A 25206-nucleotide genomic window follows, 5' to 3' on the forward strand; every position below is an offset into this window, starting at 1 on the left:
GAGGCAGGAGAATCACTTGAATCCAGGAGGCAGAGGTTGTAGTGAGCCAAGATCACGCTATTGCACTCCAACCTGGGTGAGACAGCAAGACCCTGTCAAAAACAAAACAAAACAAAAATGTATCATGTATGAGCAAACTTTTTAAGATTACATTTTTGTTTTTTTAATGTTTAATTTTTGTGGGTACATAGTAGATATATACATTTATGGGGTATATGAGATATTTTGATACAAGCATGCAACACATAGTAAAATCATATCATAGAGAATGGGGATCCATCCCCTCAAGCATTTATCCTTTGTGTTACAAACAATCCAATTATACTATTTTAGTTATTTAGGATTTTTTGGGTTTTATTGAAACAGAGTCTTGCTCTGTTGCCCAGGCTGGAGTGCAGTGGTGTGATCTCAGCTCACCACAACCTCTACTTCTTAGGTTCAAGCGCTTCTCCTGCCTCAGCCTCCTGAATAGTTAGGACTACAGGCGTGCACCACCATGCCTGCCTAATTTTTGTATTTTTAGAAGAGATGGGATTTCACCATGTTGGCCAGGCCGGTCTTGAACTCCTGACCTCAGGTGATCCGCCTGCCTTGGCCTCCCAAAGTGCTGAGATTACAGGCATGAGCCACCCCACCCTGCTGGTTACATTTTAAAGAGAAATAAAAAGATGCTTATTGAGGGAACATTATTAACAACTGTCAAAATTGTGAACGTGACAGCAAATCAGTAGTCAGCTGAGCCAGATAGCTTCTGAGTCTGTAGTTCTAAACAATCTTCAACAGATAATAGAAAATGTGAAAGAGACAAACCCAGGTACAAGAATGATCTCAACCTCTCCTGGATTTCCTGATCAGTGTGATCAGCTAGAGTATGTCAATGCCAGCAATTGTCCTCCTTTGGATTTAGCCCTCCAGGATTTGAATTTCCTTTTCTCTTGGATATTTTCTTATCTGAGGACAAGCCAGGCTGACCTTTGTTTTATTAAGTTACATATGTGTAGCCAGCATGTCACTTTCTTTGCCTTTCTTGGTGGGATTAGCATTTTCCCATCCATATATTTACATATATTTCTCACAATACATTTACATAAAATGAATTCCATCACTTTTTTGTTGTTTTCCTTCTCTGTTTTTGTTTTTTGTTTGTGTTTGGTTTTTTTGAGATGAAGTTTTTGTTCTTGCTGCCCAGGCTGGATAGCAATGACACCATCTCAGCTTACTGCAACCTCTGCCTCCCAGGTTCAAGCGATTCTCATGCTTTAGCCTCCCAAGTAGCTGGGATTACAAGTGTGTGCCACCACGCCCAGCTACTTTTTGTATTTTTAGTAGAGAAGGGGTTTCACCATGTTGGTCAGGCTGATCTTGAACTACTGACCTCAGGTGGTCCACCTGCCTCAGCCTCCCAAAGCGCTGGAATTACAGGCATGAGCCACAGCGCCCGGCCCTCTGGTTTCTTTTATCAACGAACACTTTAGGAATAAAAGCAACTACTCTTGCTTTATTTATGGCTTTGTTTTGTTTTCTCCCTTTATGCCTCTCTCCTCTGAGACCTTCTCTTTCAGTCTGTTCCCTGGATTAATATGCACAATCTGATGATGCCTTCCTATAGGAAGTATTTCTGTATAAATACTGGTTCACAAACCTACAAAACGCACAGGAGTGGGAAGTCAGTAAGTACAGAAGTTTGTATCACTGGGAGGGAAGGAATAATCACAGGGTTCCAATCCTAAACGGGAAGCCAAGGTAACAATAGATAGCCTTTACTGAGCACTTACTATGTGCCAGGCAAGGTTCTAATGCTTTACAGTATATATTTACTAACTCATTTCGTCCTGACAATCACTCTATCAGGTAAGAGAAATGAAACAGAAGCAACTTGTTCAAGACCACACAGCAGAGCTGATTCCAGTGCCTGTGTTCTATACTTACATCCTCTTAGTCACTGAATTCTTCTGATTAATTTGGGAACATTTCCTGCCGCAAACGAGTGAGTCAAGAGGTAGCTAAAGCATCGTACTCATTATTCAAATTGAGGTGCTCACCATGCTCTAGAACCATGGATATGAGATGGCTTTATAGGCATGATCACTTTCAGCCTCGCATTTTAGGAATGAGGAAACAGATTTTCGAGATATTAAGTAATTTGCCCAAAGACACCCAGCTAGCAAGCAGAGGAGCTGGGGCTGTTTGAATACAAAGTCCATGACACTCCTGACCGCTGCTCAGTGCTGCTCCACAAGAACGTCCAGCTGGGAAGACCCAGGTGAGGCTTGTGGCTCTCCCCGCTTCACCCCCCTGCTTCACGGCCTGGGGTGTGCTGGCTAAGTTCGCTCATCTGCCGAGCTTTGGGACACAGACCTATGCGAGCAAGTGATAAACAAACGCAAATAAATGTAACTTTCCACATTAGCTGAAAATTCAGAGAATGTCAAGCCCAGGGAAATGGCACGGATCCCAGTTAGCCCGCGGCTCCAATCTCGTCCTCCACCATCGCCTCGGGGCAAGAGAGGAAGCGGCTCCGGATGGAGGGTAAAGTGACAATCGGAGAAGAGCAGGCAGCCTTTCCTCCCAAGGGAGCCGAGGGGACCTGCAGAGGGCGGATTCTCTCCACTTTTCCTGTCCCACCCCGTCGGCCTGCCCCCCACCCCCTCCGGCCTCTACGCCAACCCCGCGCGCCGCCGCGGCTCCCTCCTCTCGGGGTCCTCGGTCGGCCTCCGCCGGCCTCCGCAGCTCCGCGGTGCCCGCCCCCGTCGACTTCAAAAGGACGCGCGGAGCGGCGCCGTCCCTTCGCCGGCAGCCCGTCGGACTGGAAAGGTGAGCACGAGGGGAGGGCGGGGGTGCCGCAGAGCCGGGTAGTCCACACTCGCAGCAGCCACCTCGACCGCGTCAGGAACTGAAACCTGAAGCGGCCGAAGTTCAGCGCTCGGCTGGGGCCGAGGGTCCCGGCGGCAGGAACGCAGTTCCGGGACACACCCGCCGTCCGCAGCGCAGGGCGCCCGCCAGGTGCTGGTAACTCGGAGGGCTCGGGGCGGGGCCGGGGGCGGGGCCGCGGGGTGAGAACCGACCCAGCTCGCCGCGTCCACCCCGCGTCCGCAGGGGCGTTCAGGGTCTCCCGGGCTCGAGGCCCGGGCTGGGGCCAAGTGAGGCTCGGCAGGCTGTGCGCGGACGGTGCCGTGAACGGCGAAGGCAGGCCCGGAGGGGGCGGCCCATCGTGGCAGCCCGGCGTCCCAGGCGGGCCAGAAGGCAGCCCACGGCCCTCGCCTCCCGGTCCCGGCCGGGTTACCGTGCTGCGCCCCTCCGCTCCGGAACTTGGGCGCGGATCCTGAGCTTCCCGGCCCTCTCCTGACACCTGGTGGACGGCGTCACCAGAACGCCGGGCTGTGGAATCCCAGGGTACCTGTTACCGCGCTTTGGCGAAACTGGGTCCGCCACTGATTTGCGAACCTTTGCCTGACTTTCTCAGGCCTTGAGAGATGTCCTAGGTAAATTTCGTGGCCCAGTGGGAGGATCGGAGAGAGCGTACGAAGGTAACACCCACCTCCGCAAGTCCATGCGGCCTCAGACCTGCTCCAGGGGAGAGCGTGGTACCTGGAGCCTGAGGGAGTATTCAGGGAAATCAGAAGAGAACAAGAGGAAAGGGGGAAGGGGCCTAGGAAAACCTGGCGCCAGAGGCTTTTCTGGGATTTCCAGGACTCAAAGCCCTAGGGGCCCACCCGCCACATTCCTGTCTTTGCCCCTCTTCCTACAGATCTGCCTCTTCTCCAAGGAACTCAACCGCTAGTGACAATGACCAGCCTCCTGACCACTCCTTCTCCAAGAGGTAGGTGAAGGCCTTGCCTAATCCCAGTGAAAGAGAATTGTTCAACATACCCTTCCCCAGACCATTCCTGGAAGCCTCAGCCCAAGTGGGAAGACTCCCACCTCTCTCTGCCTGCCTCACAGGGGAAAGGCCTGGGAGGAAGCAGGAGGCAGCTAGAGTGTGCTCCTTAGTTCGGTTTTAATCTGAAGTCTCATGGATGTGGGCCAGTTCTGGCACTACCACTTAGGAGGATCCCTTAAGGCCAGAAGTTTGAGACCAGCCTGGGCAACACAGCAAGACCCATCTCTAATTTAAAAGAAAAAAAGAAAGAGACTGGGCGTGGTGGCTCACACCTGTAATCTCAGCAGTTTGGGAGGCCAGGGTAGGTGGATCACCTGAGGTCAGGAGTTTGAGACCAGCCTGGCCAAAATGGTGAAATCCCATTTCTACTAAAAATGCAAAAAAATATTAGCCGGGTGTGGTGGTGCACACCTGTAACCCCAGCTACTCAGGAGACTGAGGCACAGGAATTGCTTGAACCTGGGAGGCAGAGGTGAGCCAAGATTGTGCCACTGCCCTCCAGCCTGGGTGACAGAGCAGGAGCCCATTAAAAATAAAATAAAATAAATGGAAGGCAGGAAGGAGGGTAGGAAGGAAGGAAGGAAGGTTATTTTATAAGCCTAAAGGAAGGGCTTTACATTCATTCCTTTAATAATTTATAGCTATGGCAGAGAATGTAGCAGAAACCCTTATAGTTAAATGTGGAAAAGGAATCTTTAAAGGTAACAGTGAAATCCTTTCTTAAAAACCTGCTAAGGATAGTATTTCTAACCTCTAAGCTCCAGTTTCATCATTCACAAAATAGGGAAAATAGTACCTATCTTATGATTTATGAAGGTTAAATGAGACAATCCATGTAAAACATCTAGAAGAGTGTGTAGTATCTGGTAAGCACTCAGTCACATGGGTTATTAGTACTGGGTGCTTGTTAGAAACCCATCTTTTCTTGAAAGGGATTCTACTGGCTTTCTAATTCCATTCTGATACAGACCCAGCATCAAAACCCCCATTGTTCCCTGAAGGTGTGCTGAGGCTGGGCTCTACTGCTCAGCACTCTGAGAATGGATGCCCACCTTTTGGTTCATTATGAGGCTGGGCCGAAGAAACTATCAGTTATTTATTGACTGTTTTCAGCATGTGCTAGTTAGGGAGAGGGAGGAACAAACCCTTGGTTGGTCTATACACCTTTGTCTTCCTATACAGTCACATTTGTCGTTAGGACAGACATTCCCTGCTTTTACTGATGTGGAAACAGGTAACTGACAGCAATGGAAGTCTAAGACAGTGTCTTCTGTGACTGGTAATGCACACATTTCAGACTTTTAGTTGTCTGGTGAGAAGAGATAAAAGAGAGAAATGGCCAGGTGCAGTGGCTCATGCCTGTAATCCTAGTACTTTGGGAGGTCAAGGCAGGCAGATTGTTTGAGCCCAGGAGTTCGAGACAGGCCTGAGCAACATTGCAAAACCCTGTCTCTACAAAAAAATCAGCCAGGCATGGTGGTATACACCTGTGGTCCCAGCTACTCAGAAGGCTGAGGTGGGAGGATCCCTTGAGCCCAGAAGATGGAGGTTACAGTGAGCTAAGATCATGCCACTGCACTCCGGCCTGGTTAACAGAGCAAGACCCTATCTCAGAAAAAAGGGGTGGGGGAAGTAGAAGGGAGAAATGGGTCAGCAAAGACTTCATGAGTGAGTGAGGGAGGGGATCTGAGCCTTGCCCTTGAAAGATGGACAAAGTTCTTACAAATGGGCACAGCAGGTATCTTAGAGAAGGATAGAATACGTTTTCATGTGTATCTGCTCTAGGTAAAGGTAGAACACCTCATACCATGTGAAAAGTCACCGAGACGATTTATCCTGGAGGATGTTCAGGAAGGGGGAGGGCAGAGGACCTCCTGAGTAAGCCTGCCCACAAGGAAAAAGAGGTGATACCTTGGCTGAGGTAGCTAGCTGAGGGATTAGAACCTCGGCAGAGGGGAGCTGTTTATTTTTTTTTTCTTTTATTTATTTATTTTTTGAGACAGAGTCTTGCTCTGTCACCCAGGCTGGAGTGCAATGGCTCAGTCTCCGCCCACTGCAACCTCTGCCTCCTGGGTTCAAGCAATTCTCCTGCCTCAGCCTCCCTAGTAGCTGGAACTAAGGTGTGTGCTACCACACCCGGCTAATTTTTATACTTTTAGTAGAGATGGGGTTTTGCCATGTTAGCCAGGCTGGTCCTGAACTCCTGGCCTCAAGTGATCCGCCCACCTTAGCCTCCCAAATTGTTGGGATTACAGGTGTGAGCCACCACGGCCAGCCTTTTATTATTTTTTTAAATTTATGGTAAAATAAATATAGCACAAGTGTTACCATTTTAGCCATTTTTTGGGCAGACAGTTCAGTGGTGAAGTAGTCCTGCTGATCCACAAGGGAGTCATTCCAGAAGCCCCCGTAGGGGCCTGAAATCTCAGATCCTACTAAACCCCATCTATACTATGTTTTTTCCTCCGAATACATACTTATGATAAAGCTTAACTTATAAATTAGGCACAGTAAGAGATTAACAATAAAATAGAACAAGTATAATTATTGTAATAAGAGTTATGTGAAAGTGGTCTCTCTCGCTTAAAATATCTTATTTACTGCAGATCTTAGAAACCTCAGTATACAATTCTTTTTCTTTATTAAGTCAAGAACTTTCACCTTTTCACTTAGGAAGCATTTCTTGGCAGGTCCAAACTGCATCACTATTTTGTGGTTTGGGGCCATTATCATGTGAAAGAAGGGTGACTTGGACACAAGGGCTGTGATATTGTGACAACCAGTTACTAAGCATTTATAGCATGGATACAAAAGGATGATTCACTTTCCAGGTAGGACGAGCAGGACATGAGATTTCTTCTCGCTACTCAGAACGGCACATAATTTAAAATGTATGAATTGTTCCTTTCTGGAATTTTCTTTTTCTATTAAATTTCTATTTAATGTTTTTGGACTGCAGTTGGCCACGGGTAACTGAAACCTGTAAAAGCAAAACCGCAGATAAGGGGGAACTACTGTATTAAGTAATTCACGTTCATCACCACCATCCATCTCCAGAACTTTACCTTCCCACCCTGAAACCTTACACCCATTAAACACTGACTCCCCATCCCGCTGGCAACCACCATTCTATTTGCTGTCTGTATGAATTTGACTACTCTATGTACTTCATGTAAGTAGAATTATACCATAGTCCTTTTGCGTCTGGCTGACTTCCCTTAGCATAATATTTTCAAGGTTCATCTGTATTGTAGCACATCACAATTTTCTTCCTTTTCAAGGCTGAATAATATTGTTGTATGCATGTATTACATTTTGTTTATCCATTCATCTATGATGGACAGTTGGGTTGCTTCAACCTTTTGGCTGTTGATGCATTTATAAACATGGGTATACAAATATCTTTTGACAACCTGCTTTCAGTTGTTTGGATGTAGTCTCAGAAGCGGAATTGTTATATCATGTGGTAATTGTGTGTTTAATTTTTTTGTGACTCCACCATCCAGTGTTCCACGGTGGCTGCACCATTTTATATTCCTACCAGCAATGCATAAAGGTTCCAGTTTCTCTACAACCTTGCCAACACTTGTTACTTTCTGTTTGATGGTAGTCATTATAATGTGTGTGAAGTGATCTCATTGTGGTTTGGATTTGCATTTCCCTAGTGATAGTGATGTGGTGCGTCTTTTCATGTGCTGATCGACCACTTGCATATCTTTGGAGAAATGACTGTTCAAGTCCGGTCACATTTTTTAGTTGAGTTGTTTTGTTGTTGTTCAGTTGTATATTTATATCCTTTAAAAAATTTTTTTAATTGATTGTTGAGTTAGCCCTCTTTTTTTTTTTTTAAGAGATGGGATCGGCTGGGCGTGGTAGCTCATGCCTGTAATCTCAGCACTTTGGGAGGCCGAGGCGCTTGGATCACCTAAGGTCAGGAGTTCAAGACTAGCCTGGCCAACATGGTGAAACACTGTCTTTAAAAAAAAAAATTACATATATATGTAAAGAGATGGGATCTTGCTCTGTTGCCCAGGCTGGAATGCAGTGGCTCAGTCTTAGCTCACTACAGACTCTAACATCTGGGCTTGCAGGATCCTTCCACGTCAGACTCCTGAGCAGCTGGGACTATAGGCATGCACCATCACGCCTGGCTACTTTTCTAATTTTTTGTAGAGATAGGGTCTCGCTATGTTGCTCAGGCCACTCTCCTGGCCTGAAGCCATGCTCCCGCCTCTCCTCTGAGTTGCTGAGATTATAGGCATAAGCTGCCTCACCTGGCTGCATTCTTGATCCAGTGAGTGACGTGAGTAAAGTAGTGTTTTAGGTGAGTCTCCTACCCACTAGGTCCAAGCAAATGTAAATTCAGAGACAGGAACAGACAAAAGATAAATCACAGACAGGAAGAAAGCTTATACCTTAAATGGTGGGATCACTAAGGATCAGCTCTTTCCTTCCACCCCTATCTTGGCGTCTCTCTTCTCCCACCTTCCCACCTATTCCTCCCTCACATCCCTTTTCCCCAGTCTATAAAGACTTCCTAGTGGAGATATCCTCCAGGAGCCTTGAAAGTAAGGACCATATTATAACTTTCCTGGGCCCTGAGTACTTTTGTCTTTGTGGGCTCCTCCTTCATTTAAAACAGATATTACAAATTGGATTTTACAACCACATCAGTGTAAGGAAGAATATGATAATACTAATGAAATATATAATTAATATTTTTATTTATATATAATTAACATTTATAATTAGTAATTGAGTGATATAAGAATCTTAATATTTCTTTGACCTAAAAGTTTGATTCATTTCCTTCTGATTATAAAAGAAATGAAAATCGGCCAAGTGAGGTGGCTCACACCTGTAATCCCAGCACTTTGGGAGGCCGAGGCAGGCAGATCGCAAGGTCAGGAGTTCGAGACCTGTCTGGCCATCTCTACTAAAAATATAAAAATTAGTCAGGCTCAGTGGCAGGTACCTGTAATCCCAGCTACTCGGGAGGCTGAGGTAGGAGAATCGTGTGAACCTGGGAGGCAGAGGTTGCAGTGAGCCAAGATCACTCCATTGCAATCCAGCTCCGGCAACAGTGCAAGACTTTGTCTCGAAAAAAAAGAAAAATAAAAAATATATATATACAAATTAGCCGGGTGTGGTGGTGTGCACCTGTAGTCCCAGCTGGTCAGGAGGCTGAGGTAGGAGAATCACTTGAACCCAGGCTGCAGTGAGCCAAGACCACACCACTGCACTACAACCTGGGTGACAGAGTAAGACTACATCTCAAAGAAAAAAAAAAGAAATCATTTAAAACATTTTCAAGGGCCTTTAGAAGCATTGTGCGCCCTGGGCACTGTGCCTGTTTTGCCCAGTGTGTATGTAAGTCAGCAGAGTGCAACTGTGCCTTGTGGGCTCTGCCCACCCTGCCAGGTAAAGCTCATCTCTTACCACCAGATAATTGCACCAGCTACTGTAGCAGGAGCGGCTGCAGGAAACGGATCTCTCAGACACCCAATACAGGAGGAAGGACTTTATTCGGCCGGGAGCAAGGTGGCATAGTTGCCTAAGAGCCAAGCTTTTCTAACAAAGGAAGGTTCTGTCTTTATATAGGCTTATACTTTAGATGTTAGACATGGAAGAATCTTAGGTTTATAGCTTAACATATGAAAAGGGTTTTAGTTTACAGTCTTAGGAATTACATATGAAAAGGGCTTCGGTTTACAGTCTTCGGAATGAAAAGGGGAAGTTGATCTGAGATGCCTGGGTCTCCCTCTTCACCCCCTTCTTTGAGACCCTCACCACTTTATACTATTAGAGAGAGGTCTCACTTTCATTCTCACTTTCCAGATTTTCTGAAGAAACCGACTGATAATGTTTCATATAATACACTTATGATGTCATTTTTTGGCTAACTACAATGGTGATGAATCCCCTAATCATCCTAAGGAACAGGGGGAGTAGACAAGAGAGCAGTAAACCAACACCTATTATTATTATTATTATTATTATAACACTTATGATGAGGGTTTTGAATCCTCCCAAGAATGAGAACCAACCTCCAAATACGGACTCAGGGTTAAATCCGTGCCACACCTGTACAGGCACGTGTGCCAGTTTAGTCATGTCTCACACAGTGTCCTCTTCTGCTTGCCCCTGGTCATCTATGTGCAGACGGCAGTTGTTTAGATTGAATTTTCCACAGACTCCCACTTTGGCTGCTAGCACATAATCTAGGGCCAGCCGGTTCTGATAAATAGCGTTTCTCATTTGAGTTTCTTGTCGGACCAAGAGGGACAGAGCTTTGCCAGTTTTATTAGTGAGTATTTCCAAAATAGCCTGCAATCGGATGGTCTGGTTGAACATGTAAATAGGGGTCCGGTATCCCCATGAGCCATCTTCAGCCCATGTGGCCGGCCCATAGTACTCAATAATTCTCTCCGGTGGCCACTCATCATCTGTCCAATTCGCTAGTTTTAGGTCTCTCTTCTCCCTATCGGAGTAAACTGGATGCCCTAACAGCTCACCTGTCTTAACAAATAATAGGAAGAAAGAGGGCTTAATGATGCCTATGACACAGCTGCCTGTCCATCTCACAGATTGCACACCTTATACTGAGTACCGTTATATAAACAGGTTCCGTTCTGTGTCCCCGTACATTTATAAGAACTGCAGGACAAAAGAGTGGCAGTAACTTTTACATCCCACCTGTTGTACATGCTGAGGGCATTCTTCAAAATTAGTTAATGTTCCTACTGTGCAAGTCCAAATATTAAGAAGAACAAGTCCCATGATTAATTTCCTCACGATTTGGCCATGTGTGGACCGGCCAGCTTACCGATGTGGCTGGAGTAAGGCTTATTGTCCTTTTTAAGGTGATTCCACAGTCTTTGCCTTGGTCTAAGTCTCAGCTGTTGCTGGTTTTTACACAGCTGTGGTGGATTCAGGCTGGGATTCCCTCTACCTTTACGGCTGTGGGATTGGTCAGGTAGGTATTAGATCAGGGATCTGGGGAATCAGCAGGGCTGTAACTGCTATTCGGTAGGGGGCAGATGCTGCCATACGAGCTGCTGAATCCACTCGGGAATTTCCCAGGGCCACGGAGGTGTGGGCCCACTGATGTCCTCAGCAATGCATGACCGCCACCCTCCGGGGCTTCCAGACTGCTTCTAGCAGCTGCAAAATTTCATGCTGATACTTTATTTCTTTTCCCCGGAAGTTAACAGGCCTCTCTCTTTGTACAGTGCTCAGTATGCTTGGAGAGTCAGAAAGGCATATCAAGAGTCAGTGTAAATGTTTACAACCTTATCTTTACTCAGCTCTAGGGCTTGAGTTAAAGCGATGAGTTCAGCCTTCTGAGCCGAGGTGTCCTGAAGGGATTTGGCCTCGATTACAGTGTCTGGAGTTACCACGGGGTAGCCTGCACATCTGTCCTCTCATGGATTGACAAAGCTGCTCCCATCCACATACAACTCCCAGTCTGCTACTGTCCATGGCTGATCCCGAAGATCAGGCCTGCTGGAATAGACTGTGTCCAGGACTTCAATACAGTTGTGTTCAATGGGACCCTCTGACATTGGGAGCAAAGTGGCGGGGTTCAAGGTGTTGCAGACTTCAATGGTGATATGGGGATTTTCATATAGCAGGCCCTGGTATCTGGTCAGCCTAACATTTGATAACCAGTGGTGCCCTCTGGTATTCCTTAGAGTCACTACTGTGTGAGATATTTAGGTTGCGTCCCAGAGTTAGGTTATCTGCTTCTTGTGCTAGCAGAGCAGTTGCTGCCAGGGCCCTTAGGCATAGGGGCCATCCTTTGGAAACTCCATCCAGCTGCTTGGAGAGGTAAGCTACAGGCCTGGGCCAAGGTCCTAGTGTTTGGACTAGGACCCCAACTGCCACTTTTTCTCTTTCTGCCACACATAATGTGAAGGGCTTTGTTAAATCAGGCAGCCCCAAAGCTGGAGCTGACATTAGTTTTGTTTTCAGTCCCTGGTAGGCCTGACGATGCTCGGATCCCCATTGAAAGGGCTCCTTGTCTCCCCCCTTTGTCACATCATAGAGGGGTTTGGCTAGTACTGTGAAGTTTGGAAATCCGCAATTTACAAAACCCACCGTCCCAGGAGCTCTCTCCCCTGCCTTTTAGTCTCAGGTTCTGTCACTTTGCAAGCAGCTTGCTTCCTCTCTGCTTCTGTGCTGCATTCCCCCTTCCAGATGGTGAGCCTCAGATCTTACATTTGCTTTTTGGCAAATCTGGGCTTTCCTTTTAGACACTTTATACCCACAGTCCTCCAGGTGCTGAAGTAAGGCATTTGTTTGCACACCCAACTGCCGTGGGGTGTCCCAATAGAAGGTTATCAGCATGGGGGCAGCGTGCAAGCAAGAAGCTTCTGGGGAGTAGTCATGGGCCGAAGCCTCCCCAAGGATGATGAGAGAGTTTTTGAGCCCCTGGGAAGCTGGGTCCAGGTGTATTGAGTGGTTACACCTGCTTCTGGGTTTCTGCCATTGAAATGCAAATAGTTTTTGACTCTCCGAGGCCAGTCCAATGCTAAGGAGGGATTCTTTAAGTCCTATTAAGTGAACCAACTATCCACTGCTGGCAATAATCCCAACTGCGTGTATGAGTTGGGTGCAAAGCCATGCAAGCCCTGCACGGGCCTGGGTGACCATATCAGTCTTCTGCTTTTGGCTAGGAAGGCTCCACCCTCCTTCCCAAGGGACAATGAGAGCCTTGGTGACCCCTGCCTGAGGCATTTTTAGCTGCAGGGAGTCTCTTTTTTTTGAATGGGATAGTGGCCCTCGATTTGCACATCAGGTTTTGCCCAAGAAGGGGGGCAGGGGCAGTCCATTAAGTACAAGAAAGTCTGTTCTCTTAATACCTTAATAGCCCTAACAATATTGATTCTGTTTTTTCCATGGGGGTTACAAGGCTGACATCTGGACTGTGGGCTCTTTAGGGGCATATGAGTCCGGCCCCACTCTCTTTTAGTCCAGTGGCCCTTCCATTAGATTAAACAGAGCCCCTTCACTTTTTATCCAGATCCTTGTGCTTAGGATCGCCCTGTTCTCCCATTAACTGTAGGCATTTTTTTTTTTCCAATGTCCTATTTCTTGACAAAACGCACACTGATCACGTTGCAGGTGCAGGTGGGCAGACTGTGGGGCTTTCCAGGAACCCCACCTTTTCCACGCTCTTGGGGGCGTTCCTCTCATAGCAGCAGCTATCAAGTCAGCCTTCCGTTGAGCCTTCGTTCCCTTTCCCTATGATTTTCCCTCTGGCTTACCGCCTCTTGGTTTACAAATGGCTGGTGAGCTACTTTCAATAACTGAAATATTCATGCATGCAAATCCTGCCTGTTTCTGCCACTGAATTTGCCTGGACTTGGGAGTTCACATTTCTCGGCGGCGAGGGGAATGGTGGTTTCTAGCAGTCTGTCCCTTGGCTACTAAAACAGTCGCTGCCTGCTCTCTTAGCCACTTCAGAGGGTTTATGTATAGAAACTGATCAAGGTGTTCTAGCTCACTGTATATAACCTTATGCCTTACTTTGGAGACAAGGAGCCTGTCTAGGGTCCCCTCTGGGGGCCAACCTACCCTAAATGCTGGCCAATCTTTTCTACATAAAACCCTTAACTTCTTTGGTGTCATAGTTACTTTATAATTCCCACTAAATCCCTTCTTGAAATTTTTCAGCATGGTTTCTAAAGGGGTGGGCTTGCTATTGGGAGTGACCCATATTAATACTTCAAATAAAGAATTCCCACAGTTAGGAGAGTGTTAGTTCACTCACAGCAGTTCCCTTGTAGCAAGACGCAGCACAGAGCACTCTCTGATTTACATTCACTTCAATCCTTTTACAACATCCAGAGGCTTCTTCACTCAGCCTTATGTGGCTGTCTCTAATTCTTACAAATTGCTCGATGACACAGACACACATCCACACACACAGACACACATCCAATTGCTCTCCTTCCAATTCAAAACCATAAGCAAAAGCTTCCAAGGTTACAGAGAGCTACCTTCCAGTGTGCCAATCAGGCACCCGTGGGTGATCAGGCCACGCTCCCACCCAAAATGGGTGGGCTACTTTCCCAGGTTCAATCTTTTCTTACAAATTGCTCAAAGATGCCGGGCGTGGTAGCTCACGCCTGTAATCCAAGCACTTTGCAGGCCAAGGCAGGCGGATCACCTGAGGTTGGGAGTTCAAGACCATCCTGACCAACATGGTGAAACCTCATCTTTAAAAATAATAATAGTAATAATAAATTTTTAAAAACAAAAAACAAATTGCTCGACAAGACAGACACACATCCACACACACAGACATCCCATTGCTCTCCTTCCAATTCAAAACCATAAGCAAAAGCTTCCAAGGTTACAGAGAGCTACCTTTCAGTGTGCCAATCTGGCATCCATGGGTGATCAGGCTGTGCTTCCACCCAAAATGGGGTGGCTACTTTCCCGGGTTCAATCTTAACCAAATTTAGTGAGCCAGAATTCCCCAAATGCTTGTTCCTCCTTGGTGTTCAACCACTGGGTGGATCCACACTGCAGGGCCTCCCTGCTCCGCTCTGGCGAGGCTTTTCCACCAGGGAAATACCTGCCCAGGAGTGCTCTCAGGATGTGTCACCCCAGTGAGCATCCCCTGCAGGGATGCTTCCCAGGGCTAGGCAAACCACCTAAGAGACTTTTTCCCACCATCTGCTATCCGAGACTTACTTACCGACCAGTGCACCAAAATGTAGCAGGAGCGGCCGCGGGAAACGGATCTCTCAGACACCGAATACAAGAGGAAGGAGTTTATTCGGCCGGGAGCAAGGTGGCATAGTTGCCTAACAGCCAAGCTCCCCTAACAAAGGAAGCTTCCATCTTTATATATGCTTATACTTTAGATGTTACACGTGGAAGAATCTTAGGTTTATAGCTTAACATATGAAAAGGGTTTCGGTTTACAGTCTTAGGAATTACATATGAAAAGGGCTTTGGTTTACAGTCTTAGGAATGAAAAGGGGAAGTTGATCTGAGATACCTGGGTCTCTCTCTTCACTACTGCCTAGGTTGTCCTCACTCTGTATTAGACTCTTAGCATTTTTCTTTTTTTTAATAATTTTTTGTAGAGATAAGGTCTTACTATGTTGCCCAGGCTGGTCTCAAACTCCTGGCCTCAAGTGATCCTTCCATCTCAGCCTCCCAAAGCAGCATTTTTCATTGTACTTATTCCTCACCGCAATCCTGTGAAACAGGTTTTATTCTCATTTTACAGACGGAAAAACTGAAGTTCAGGAAAGTTAAGGAATTTTCTTTTCTTTCTTTTCTTTCTTTTTTTTTGAGATGGAGTTTTGCTCTTGTCGCCCAGGCTGGAGTGCAATGGCGTGATCTTGGTTCACTGCAACCTCCACCTCCTGGGTTCAAGCGATTATCCTGTCTCAGCCTCCCGAGTAGCTGGGACTACAGGCATGTGCCACTATGCCCAGCTAATTTTTTGGATTTTTAGTAGAGACCCAGGTTTCAATATTTGGCTAGACTGGTCTTAAAACTCCTGACCTCAAGTGATCCATCCACCCTGACTTCCCAACATGCTGGGGTTACAGGCATGAGCCACCTTGAAATTTTCAAAGATTAAAAAAATTTCCCAAAACCATGCAGCTAGTAATGGTAGAGGCAGGATTTTGCAGCAAGTCTGATTTACTGCAGAGCCTGTGTTCTTTCTGTCACGGTGTACTGCTCCTAAGGTCTCACTCCACCCCACTGGCTGGTGCACATGAAAGAGAAAGCAGAAGGAAGGGGGCTGAGTTCCAGGGTGGCTTCCCACAGAAAGAACTGGGGGAGCCGCCCTTTACTGGGCAGGTCTAGAGGAAATAAGTAGGCTGGCAGACTCCGGTGGTGAAAGATCTGATGCCTCAGTGATAAGAGATTTAGCTCAGCCTGGAAACAAGGACCACAAAAAAGCCAACCAGTATCTGGGTTAACAAAAAAACCAAGTAAGTGAACAGAATAAATCTTGAAGGTCATTTGCTGTTGGTTAGGATTTGGGTGGGGCATTCAATCTTATGGTCCCTCTGTTTTGACATTACACTTACAATGGTGCTACGGTCTTTTCAAACCTGAGCAGGGAAGGTTTGGAAAGACCATGGCACCATTTAATAATTATTCCTTTGTTTGGACAAAGAAATGGGGTAGAAACAGGAGAGAAGGGAAGAAAAGCTACATGGCATTTCCCCGTTTTATGCCAGCAGGTATCCTGAACTTAGTTTATTTTGTTGTTGGTTGTTCTTTCTTTCTTTTCTTTATTCTTTCTTTTCTTTCTTTTTTTCTCTTTATCTCTTTCTCTTTTTCTCTCTTTCAAGACAGGGCCTCAATTTCACCCAGACTGTAGTACAGTGACTCAATCACAGCTCATTGTAGCCTCAACCTTCCCAGGCTCAGGTGATCCTCCCACCTCACCTCCCAAGTAGCTGGGACCACAGGTACATGCCACCATTCCCAGTTAATTTTGTATTTTTTGTAGAAGCAGGGTTTTGCCGTTGCTCAGGCTGGTCTTGAACTCCTGGGATCAAGCAATTCTCTGGCCTCAGCCTCCCAAATTGATGGGATTGTAGATGTGAGCCACCTCACCAAGCATGTTCTTTTATTTAAAAGGTAATAAATGCCCCTCCGAAAATAGCTTTCTAGACCTTTTCTATGTACGAACATATATATGCATAGGGGTATTTTTTAATGTTACTTAAAAATATATAGAAAACAATGGCCAGGCGCGGTGGCTCAAGCTTGTAAACCCAGGACTTTGGGAGGCCGAGGCGGGGGGATCATGAGGTCAAGAGATCAAGACCATCCTGGTCAACTTGGCGAAACCCCGTCTCTACTAAAAATACAAAAAATTAGCTGGGCATGGTGGCACATGCCTGTAATCCCAGCTACTCAGGAGGCTGAGGCAGGAGAATTGCCTGAACGCAGGAGGCGGAGGTTGTGGTGAGCCGAGGTCGCGCCATTGCACTCCAGCCTGGGTAACAAGAGCGAAACTCCGTCTCAAAAAAAAAAAAAAAAAAAGAATATATAGAGAACAAGGGTCTCACTTTATTCCCCAGGCTGGATTCAAAACTCCTGGCCTCAAGCAATCCTCCCAAAGTGCTGGGATTATGAGCGTGAGTCACTGCACCCTGCAGTGTTTTTTTGTTGTTGTTGTTAAAACTTTTATATCAAGATACTTTTCTTTTTTAAACAAAGATGGAGTCATACTACATATACCACCTGGCAATTTGCTTTTTTCATCTAACGATATATCCTGTCCCAGTAATATTGTAGATCTACCATATTCTTTTAGCAACTGTTTCCAGAATGGATGGCCTGTAATTTATTTAATCATTCCTCTTCAGATAGACATCCTAAGTATGTCTAGATTTTTTATTTTAAAATTTGGTTTCAGTGAGGATTCTAATAGAATACTTTCAATTTATAAAAATTCAAAAGTTAAGGCTGAGAGGGACTCTGATGCACAGCTAGTTCAATTAGCCATTCTGTAATAAGAATTTTCTCTCCAAGATGCCACCTAGCTTTTGTCCAGTTTTGCTCTTCCTTCTGTTGGGGAGACATCTGTCTTCTTCCAGTTTCCACCGTTCATTCTTTTGTATAGGTCATGCTTTGGCATGTTAGAAGACAGAATTTTGGTTCTAGGCTCCCTTTTTTTCTCTCTGGGCTTTTTCTCTTGAAGCTTTCCTTATCTGACATGGTTTGCCTGCTCACCTCAAAATGGTGACACCCAGGTTGGGTGCAGTGGCTCACGCATGCAATCCCAGCACTTGAGGCCAGGAGTTTGAGACCAGCCTGGCCAGCATGGTGAAACTGTGTTTCCATTGAAAATACAAAATTAACAGGGTGTAGTGGTGCCCACCTGTACTCCCAGCTGCTTGAGAGGCTGAGGCAGGAGAATAGCTTGAACCCAAGAGGTGGAGGTTACAGTTAGCAGAGACCCTGTCTCCAAAAAAAAAAAAAAACCAATCATGACACCCAGATGAACTCAGCAGCCTAGGAGTGGTGCAAAGTAGAGCAGTACTATCCCCTCTGTTATTAGACCATGTTTATATTGCTGGTGCCTAAAATAACAGCAATTTTTAACTTTTTATGATTATAAAAGTAATTATTTATCATTGTGAGCAACTTGGAATATAAAGGAAAGCATATAAAAGAAAATAAAAAATCAGGCACACACCTGTAATCCAAGCACTTTGGAAGGCCAAGGTGGCAGGATCCCTTAAGGCCAGGAGTTCAGGACCAGCCTGGGCAACATAGCAAGACTCCATCCCCCAAAAAAACTTTAAAACTTAGCCAGGCAAAATTAGCCAGGTGTTGTGATGGGCACCTGTAGTCCCAGCTACTTGGGAGGCTGAGGCAGGAGAATTGCTTGAACCCGGGGGACAGAGGTTGCAGTGAGCTGAGATTGGGCTACTATACTCCAGCCTGATGACAGAGCGAGACTCCATCTAAACAAACAAAAAAATTTAGCCAGCCATGGTGGCACACACCTGTATTCCCAGCTACTCAGGAGGCTGAGGTGGGAGAATTGCTTGAGCCCAGGAGTTTGAGGTTACAGTGATCTATGATTGCATCTCTACATTCCAGCCTGGATGACAGAATGAGACCCTGTCTCTAAGAAAAAAAGAAGAAAATTAAAATCATTAAGAATTACACAATAGCTCCTGCTGCTGTTTTGGAGTATATCCTCTGGTGTCAGTGGTTTTTTAGGGACCCCCTTTAAGTATTTTACATATGATGCTGCTAAGCCCTAGCTTCCCCATTCTCTGTGAGTAGTTGGCTTCCTGAACCTAAGAGCAAGGAATTTGTTAAATTCTTATCTTGTTCAATTTGATGCATATCTTCAGTCATTTGAAATCTGTCTCTGTTTATCAGTTTACTGGTTGCCCCTCTAGCTTTGAAGCCTTTAACAAATTTGTGAGGGCTGGGCACAGTGGCTCACACCTATAATCCCAGCACTTTGTGTTATTGAGGCAGGAGGATCACTTCAGCCCAGGAGTTCAAAACCAACCTGGGCAACACAGTGAGACCCCATCTGTACAAAAAATTTAAATTATTGAATCTTCCCTGGATCTTTAGGATCTGCATTTACCCAAAGGGCACCCAGTTCAGCCTGTGTAGAAGGCACCAATAAAGCATAACACCAAAAAAAGAAATCTTGCCAAGAATTTTAAGTTTAATATGTGTTTTTTGAGATAGGGTCTCACTCTGTCAGTCAGGCTGGCATGCAGTGGTGCAATCCTCTTGAACCTCCTCATGGTTCAACTATCAGCTTTTTTTTTTTTTTTTTTTTTTTTTTTTGGGTAGAGACAGGGTCTTCCCATGTTGCCTAGGCTGGCCTTGAACTCCTGGGCTCAAGTAATTCTCCCGCCTTGCCCTCCCAAAGTGTTGGGATTACAGGCATGAGCCACTGCACCCAGCCTTGGACTTTCTTATGATTGTTTTATGATTTAACAATTTTTATTTTGAATTACATAAAGGCCTTATTTTGGCCCTTGCATGATTTGATGTAACAATATCAGCTCAAAAACGACTAAGGTTAAACCTCAGTGAAAGAATCTCTGTCTAGACTGGCATCACTTCATTCCTTGACAACCTATTACTGCCTCACTTAGGCCTTATAGCCAGGCTGTATTTCCCTACCTTGTCCACAAGAATATTATAAATAATCTTTTGTTTTGTTTTATTTTGAGACAGAGTTTCACTCTTGTCACCCAGGCTGGAGTGCAGTGGCACTATCTTGGCTCACTGCAACCTGTGCCTCCCAGGTTCAAGCAATTCTCCTGCCTTGGCCTCCTGAGTAGCTTGGATTACAGGTGCCCACCACCATGCCCAGCTAATTTTTATATTTTTAGTAGAGACAGGTTTCACCATGTTGGCCAGGTTGGTCTTGAACTCTCAGCCTCAGGTGATCCACCCAACTCAGCCTCCCAAAGTGCTGGGATTACAGGTGTGATCCACTGTGCCCGGCCTATAAATAATCTTATATGTTTTCTGATGCTGTCTACTCATGCAGCACCTTCAGTTCTCCTTAAGCCCCTCGCCATCCTCACTCTCAACTGATTATCTTACATCCTATTTTATAATTATTAATTAATTTATTTTTTGAGACACAGGGTCTGTCACCTAGTTTGGAGTGCTATGGCACAATCATAGCTTACTGCAGCCTTGAACCCCTGGCTCTATAGCAATCCTTCCACCTCAGCCTCCCAAACTGCTGGAACTACAGGTGTGCACCACCATGCCCAGCTATTGGTTGCTTTTTTTAAATTTTTGAGTTTTATTGTAGAGATGGAGGTCTCACTATGTTGTTCTCAGGCTGATCTCAAATTCCTGACCTCAAGAGATCCTCCCACATCAGCCTCCCAAAGTGCTGGGATTATAGGTACAAACCACGGGGCCCAGTTAAGATCTTATTTTAGGTTGGGTAGGCTGGGCACGGTGGCTCACACCTGTAATCCCAGCACTTTGGGAGGCCAAGAGGGGCAGATTACCTGAGGTCAGGAGTTCGAGACCAGCCTGGCCAGCATGGTGAAACCCCGTCTCTACTAAAAACACAAAAATTAGCCAGGTGTGTTGGCACGTACCTGTTATCCCAGCTACTTGGGGGGCTAAGGCAAGATAATCATTTGAACCCAGGAGGGGGATGTTACAGTGACCCGAGATGGTTCCACTGTATTCCAGCGTGGGTGACAGAACAAGACTCCATCTCAAAAAAAAAAATCTTGATTTTAGAGACAGGGTCTCACTATGTTGCCCAGGCTGGTCTTGAACTCCTGGTCTCAAGTGATCCTCCCACCTCGGCCTCTCAGAGTGCTGGGATTATAGGCACAAGCCACTGGGCCCAGTTAAGATCCTATTTTCTTGAGCAAATTAAAGTTCTCAGAAGAGAACTGCCAAAGGCTCCCACCACCCACCAGGAACCTGCTATCTGCATTTGTGCCTGTATACTCTGGTTTTTCCTGCTAATGGCACCGTCTCTGCTGCTGTCTGTAGCCAGCCCCTCTGTGCTCTAGATCTTGTTCCTTCAAGGACTTTTGTGCCTCATCAGTTGTTTCTCTCACCTGAGTCATTCTTACCTGTATGCAGACATGCTGGCATGTCTCCCATCCGAAAAACAAACTTGAGCTCCCTTTCCCCTCCTGTCACAGCCTTATTTCTCTGCTCACCTTCACAGAGCAATTTTGTGTAAGCGTTTATTTATATTCTGCCTCCAGCTCCTCTCCTTCCATTTCTTTCTTGAACCCACCCTAAATTATAGGTTTGTGTTCAGCACTTCACCAAAACTTCTCTTGTAAAGGTCATTTGTGATTTCTGCATGGGGAAAGCTGTTTGGCTGCTACTCCCCAGTCTCCTTGGGCTCAGTCTTGGGTTCTCTTTATCTGTACTTACTCCTGGGCAATCTCACTCAGTCTATGGTCTTAAGTATCTAATAACTTTTCAACTTCATATATATATAATTTTTTTTTCAATAGAGATGAAGTCTCACTATGTTGCCCAGGCTGCTCTTGAACTCCTGAGGTCAAGTGGTCCTCCGGCCTCGGCCTCCCAAAGTGCTAAGATTACAGGTGTGAACCACAGCACCCAGCCCCAAAATTCTAGTCTTGACATTTGAACTTTGATATCTAGTAAGCAATCATGTTTCTTCCAAATGTGTTCCTCCTGCAGGCTTCCCCCTCACATAACTCCAGGCCTTCATTTTTGACTCCACCCCATGTCCAATCTTGTCAGTCTTTGCTTCAGATTATATTCAGAATCCCACCCCTTTCTCACTGAGCTGCTGCAAAGACAATCAATGCTGTCATGCAAATTAGAAAAAGGGCCCGGGTGCAGTGGCTGATTCCTGTAATCCCAGCACTTGGGAGGCTGAGGTGGGACAGATCATGAGGTCAGGAGTTCATTAAGACCAGCCTGGCCAACATGGTAAACCCCATCTCTAGTAAAAATGCAAAATTAGCCAAGTGTGGTGGTGCATGCCTATAATCTCAGCTACTCAGGAAGCTAAGGCAAGGAATATCACTTGAACCCGGGAGACAGAGGCTGCAATAAGCTGAGACCACAGCACTCTATTCCAGCCTGGACAACAGAGAGAGACCCTGTCTCAACAAAAAAGAAAAAGGCACCCCCTTTGGTAGATGTGACTTGCTCTTGTGTGGGGTACCCCCTGCTTCTACATGTGTCCCACCTTCCCACACCTATTGTCCACACTGCAGTCAGAGGGATACTTTCAAATCAATCCCTGCTTCAATCACGCATTGCTGCTGGAAGGTCTGCTAGGCTAGAAGGGCCAAAATGGCCTCCCTCACATGTCTGGCAGTTGGTGCTGGCTGTCAGCTGAGCTTGGGGTGCTTGCTTTTCCTCCATAAGGCCTCTTATCCTCCAGCAGGCAACTTTGGGCTTCCTGTCCACATGGTGGTCTTAGGGTTTCACAAGCGTGGTCTTTGGAAATCAGGCCCCACCCTAGATCTCCTGAATCAGAATCTGCATTTTAACGAGACTGTAGGAGATTGTTACGCACAACAAAAATTTGGGAAACATTGCTTTTTTTTTTTTTTTTTTTTTTGAGACTGAGTTTCACTCTTGTTACTCAGGCTGGAGTGCAATGATTCGATCTCAACTCACTGCAACCTCTGTCTCCCCGGTTCAAGTGATTCTTCTGCCTCAGCCTCCCAAATAGCTGGGAGTACAGGCATGTGCTACCACGCCTGGCTAATTTTTCTGTATTTTTAGTAGAGACGGGGTTTTACCATGTTGGCCAGGCTGGTCTCGAACTCCTGACCTCAGGTGATCCACCTGCCTTGGCCTCCCAAAGTGCTGGGATTACAGGTGTGAGCCACCACACCTGGCCTGAAACATTGCTTTAAAATACAAACCTGGGCCAGGCAGGGTGGTACACGCCTGTAATCCCAACACTTTGGGAGGCCAAGGCAGGAGGATCATTTGAGCCCAGATGTTTTGAGACCAGCCTGGGCAACATAGGAAGACCCCATCTCTGCAAAAAATAACAAAATTAGCCAGTCATGTTAGTGCACATTTGTAGTCCCAGCTACTCCAGAGGCTGAGGGAGGAGAGTTGCTTGAACCTAGGAGGCAGAGGTTGCAGTGAGCCGAGATTGCGCCATACTGAGATTGCATCACTGTACTCCAGCCTGGGTAACAAGCGAAAAACTCCATCTTAAAAACCAAACCAAACAAAAACTGCAACTCTCACCCGTTTGCCAGCTTTCCATCCTCTTTTCTGCTTATTTTTCTACATAGTGCTAGTTAACATCTAATACAGCATATCTTTTACTTATTGTATTTATTGTCTGTCTTTAATTGTATAAAGAGGGGTTTTTTTATTGCGGTAAAATTATGCATAGCATAAAATTGACCATTTTAACCATTTTCAAGTGTCCAGTCCAGTAGTGTTAAATACATTCACGTTGTTATACCTTCACCAACACCACTATGCATCTCCAGAACTTTTTCATCATCCCAAACTAAAACTCTGCACCCATTAAACATTAACTCCCCATTTTCCCCTTCTCCAGCCCCTTACAACCTCCATAGTGCTTTCTATCTCTATGAATTTGATTGCTCTAAGCACCTCATATAAGTAGAATCATACAATGTTTGTCATTTTTTAATTTTTATTTTTGAGACAGTCTCACTCTGTTGCCTGGGCTTGCTCTCAGTAATCCCATTCTGTTACTAATGCTTGCTGTTTCAAGTTCAGAGCCCCCCCAAACAGGCCGTAATAATGTGTTCTAGAACTTTGCTAGGGAATCACATCAAGCTCACCATTTTTTTTCTTTTTTGGGGGGTGGGTGGGGACGGAGTTGTGCTCTGTTGCCCAGGCTGGAGTGCAGTGGCATGATCTTGGCTCACTGCAACCTCCACCTCCCAGGTTCAAGTGATTCTCCTGCCTCAGCCTCTCAAGGAGCTGGAATTACAGGCACCTGTCACCAGGCCCAGCTAATTTTTGTATTTTTAGTAGAGATGGGGTTTCGCCATGCTGGCCAGGCTGAGATGTTTGTCCTTTTGTGCCTGGCTTATTTCACTTAGTGTCATGTTCTCAGTGTTCATCCATGTGGTAGTATATGTCTGCTGAATTCCCTCCTTTTTTTTTTTTTAAGAATTTCCTTCCTTTTTAAGGATATGTATATACCACATTTTGTTTATCCATTTATCTCTTGATGAATGTTTGGGTTGTTTCACCTTTTATTTAGCTATTGCATAATGCTGCTATAAACATGATATACAAGTATCAGTTGAACCATTTGTTTCTTTTGGGAATACACCTAGAAGTGGGATTGTGGGATCATACCCAGCATCCCAGCAGTGAGACCACTGGGTAATTCTGTTTAATCTTTGCAGGAACTCTGAAGGTAAGGATTTTTGCCTGTGTTGTTCACTGATAGAAGCCCAGAGCCTGGCACACAGTACACACTCAGTAAATTCTTATTGAACTACCTGTTTAATTTCCCTGTCTAGGAACCTGGAATCTCAGTCTAAGAAGGCTGTGCAGCTTGTCTGATCCAGCTTGCTCTCAGTAGTCCCATTCTGATTTCTAATGCTTGCTCTTTCAAGTTCAAAACCCCCCAAACAGGCTATAATAATGTGTCCTAGAACTTTGCTGGGGAATCACATCAAGCTCACCATTTTTTCTTTTTTTTTGGAGGGGACGGAGTCTTTCTATCACCCAGGCTGGAGTACAGTGGTGCAATCTCAGCTCACTGCAACCTCCGCCTCCCAGGTTCAAACATTTCTCCTGCCTCAGCCTCCCAAGTAGCTGGGATTACAGGTGTGTGCCACTACGCCCGGCTAATTTTTGTATTTTTAGTAGAGACAGTGTTTTACCATGTTAGTCAGGCTGGTCTTGAACTCCTGTCTTCATGATCTGCCCGCCTAGGCCTCCCAAAGTGCTGGGATTACGGGTGTGAGCCACTGGCAGCTCACCATTTCTTTACACAGTACACCTTCCTTCCATGTCCCTTCAGGTTCCCAACCCCTTTCTCTTTCTCAGAAGCTCCTATGTCACCAACAGAAATCCCATTTACAAGTTCTTGCAGTGCCCTTGGCTGTCATCTGGTCCCTTTTAGATTAGCTTGGTACTTGCTGGGTTTCATTGCTTCACTTGAGCTCATTTACTCTATGTCCCCTAAGGCTCTACTGCTCCTTAGTGCAAAAAAAAAAAAATGATTCTCTTTGATAGGAGACAGAGGTGAAAAGGCCTGAGGGAATTCTTTCTCTGTCACCTCCAACCCGACCCTTTCAGGCCCAAACAACAAGCCTAGCTTTTTCTTTTTTCTTGTTCCAAATGTAATGCCT

The 25206-nt window shown here is 45.8% G+C and overlaps 1 protein-coding gene across 2 annotated transcripts in view; it reads left to right on the forward strand.

Annotated features, from left to right (window-relative positions):
* The first annotated feature begins 2224 nt into the window (after positions 1-2224).
* The window catches only part of SMAGP (small cell adhesion glycoprotein), a 34006-nt gene continuing 11024 nt past the window's right edge, over positions 2225-25206 (forward strand). Inside the window, exons 1-3 of one of the 2 annotated variants that reach the window (XM_009003820.5) lie at positions 2225-2263; positions 2411-2814; positions 3749-3820. In XM_009003820.5, the coding sequence (XP_009002068.1) occupies positions 2523-2814; positions 3749-3820 (364 nt within the window). In that variant the 5' untranslated portion in view covers positions 2225-2263; positions 2411-2522. Of the gene's footprint in view, positions 2815-3748; positions 3821-25206 lie in introns of both variants that reach the window. The other variant, XM_017976065.4, reaches the window with a different exon arrangement.

Source organism: Callithrix jacchus, chromosome 9, assembly GCF_049354715.1.
Source record: "Callithrix jacchus isolate 240 chromosome 9, calJac240_pri, whole genome shotgun sequence".
Lineage (NCBI taxonomy): Eukaryota > Metazoa > Chordata > Mammalia > Primates > Cebidae > Callithrix > Callithrix jacchus.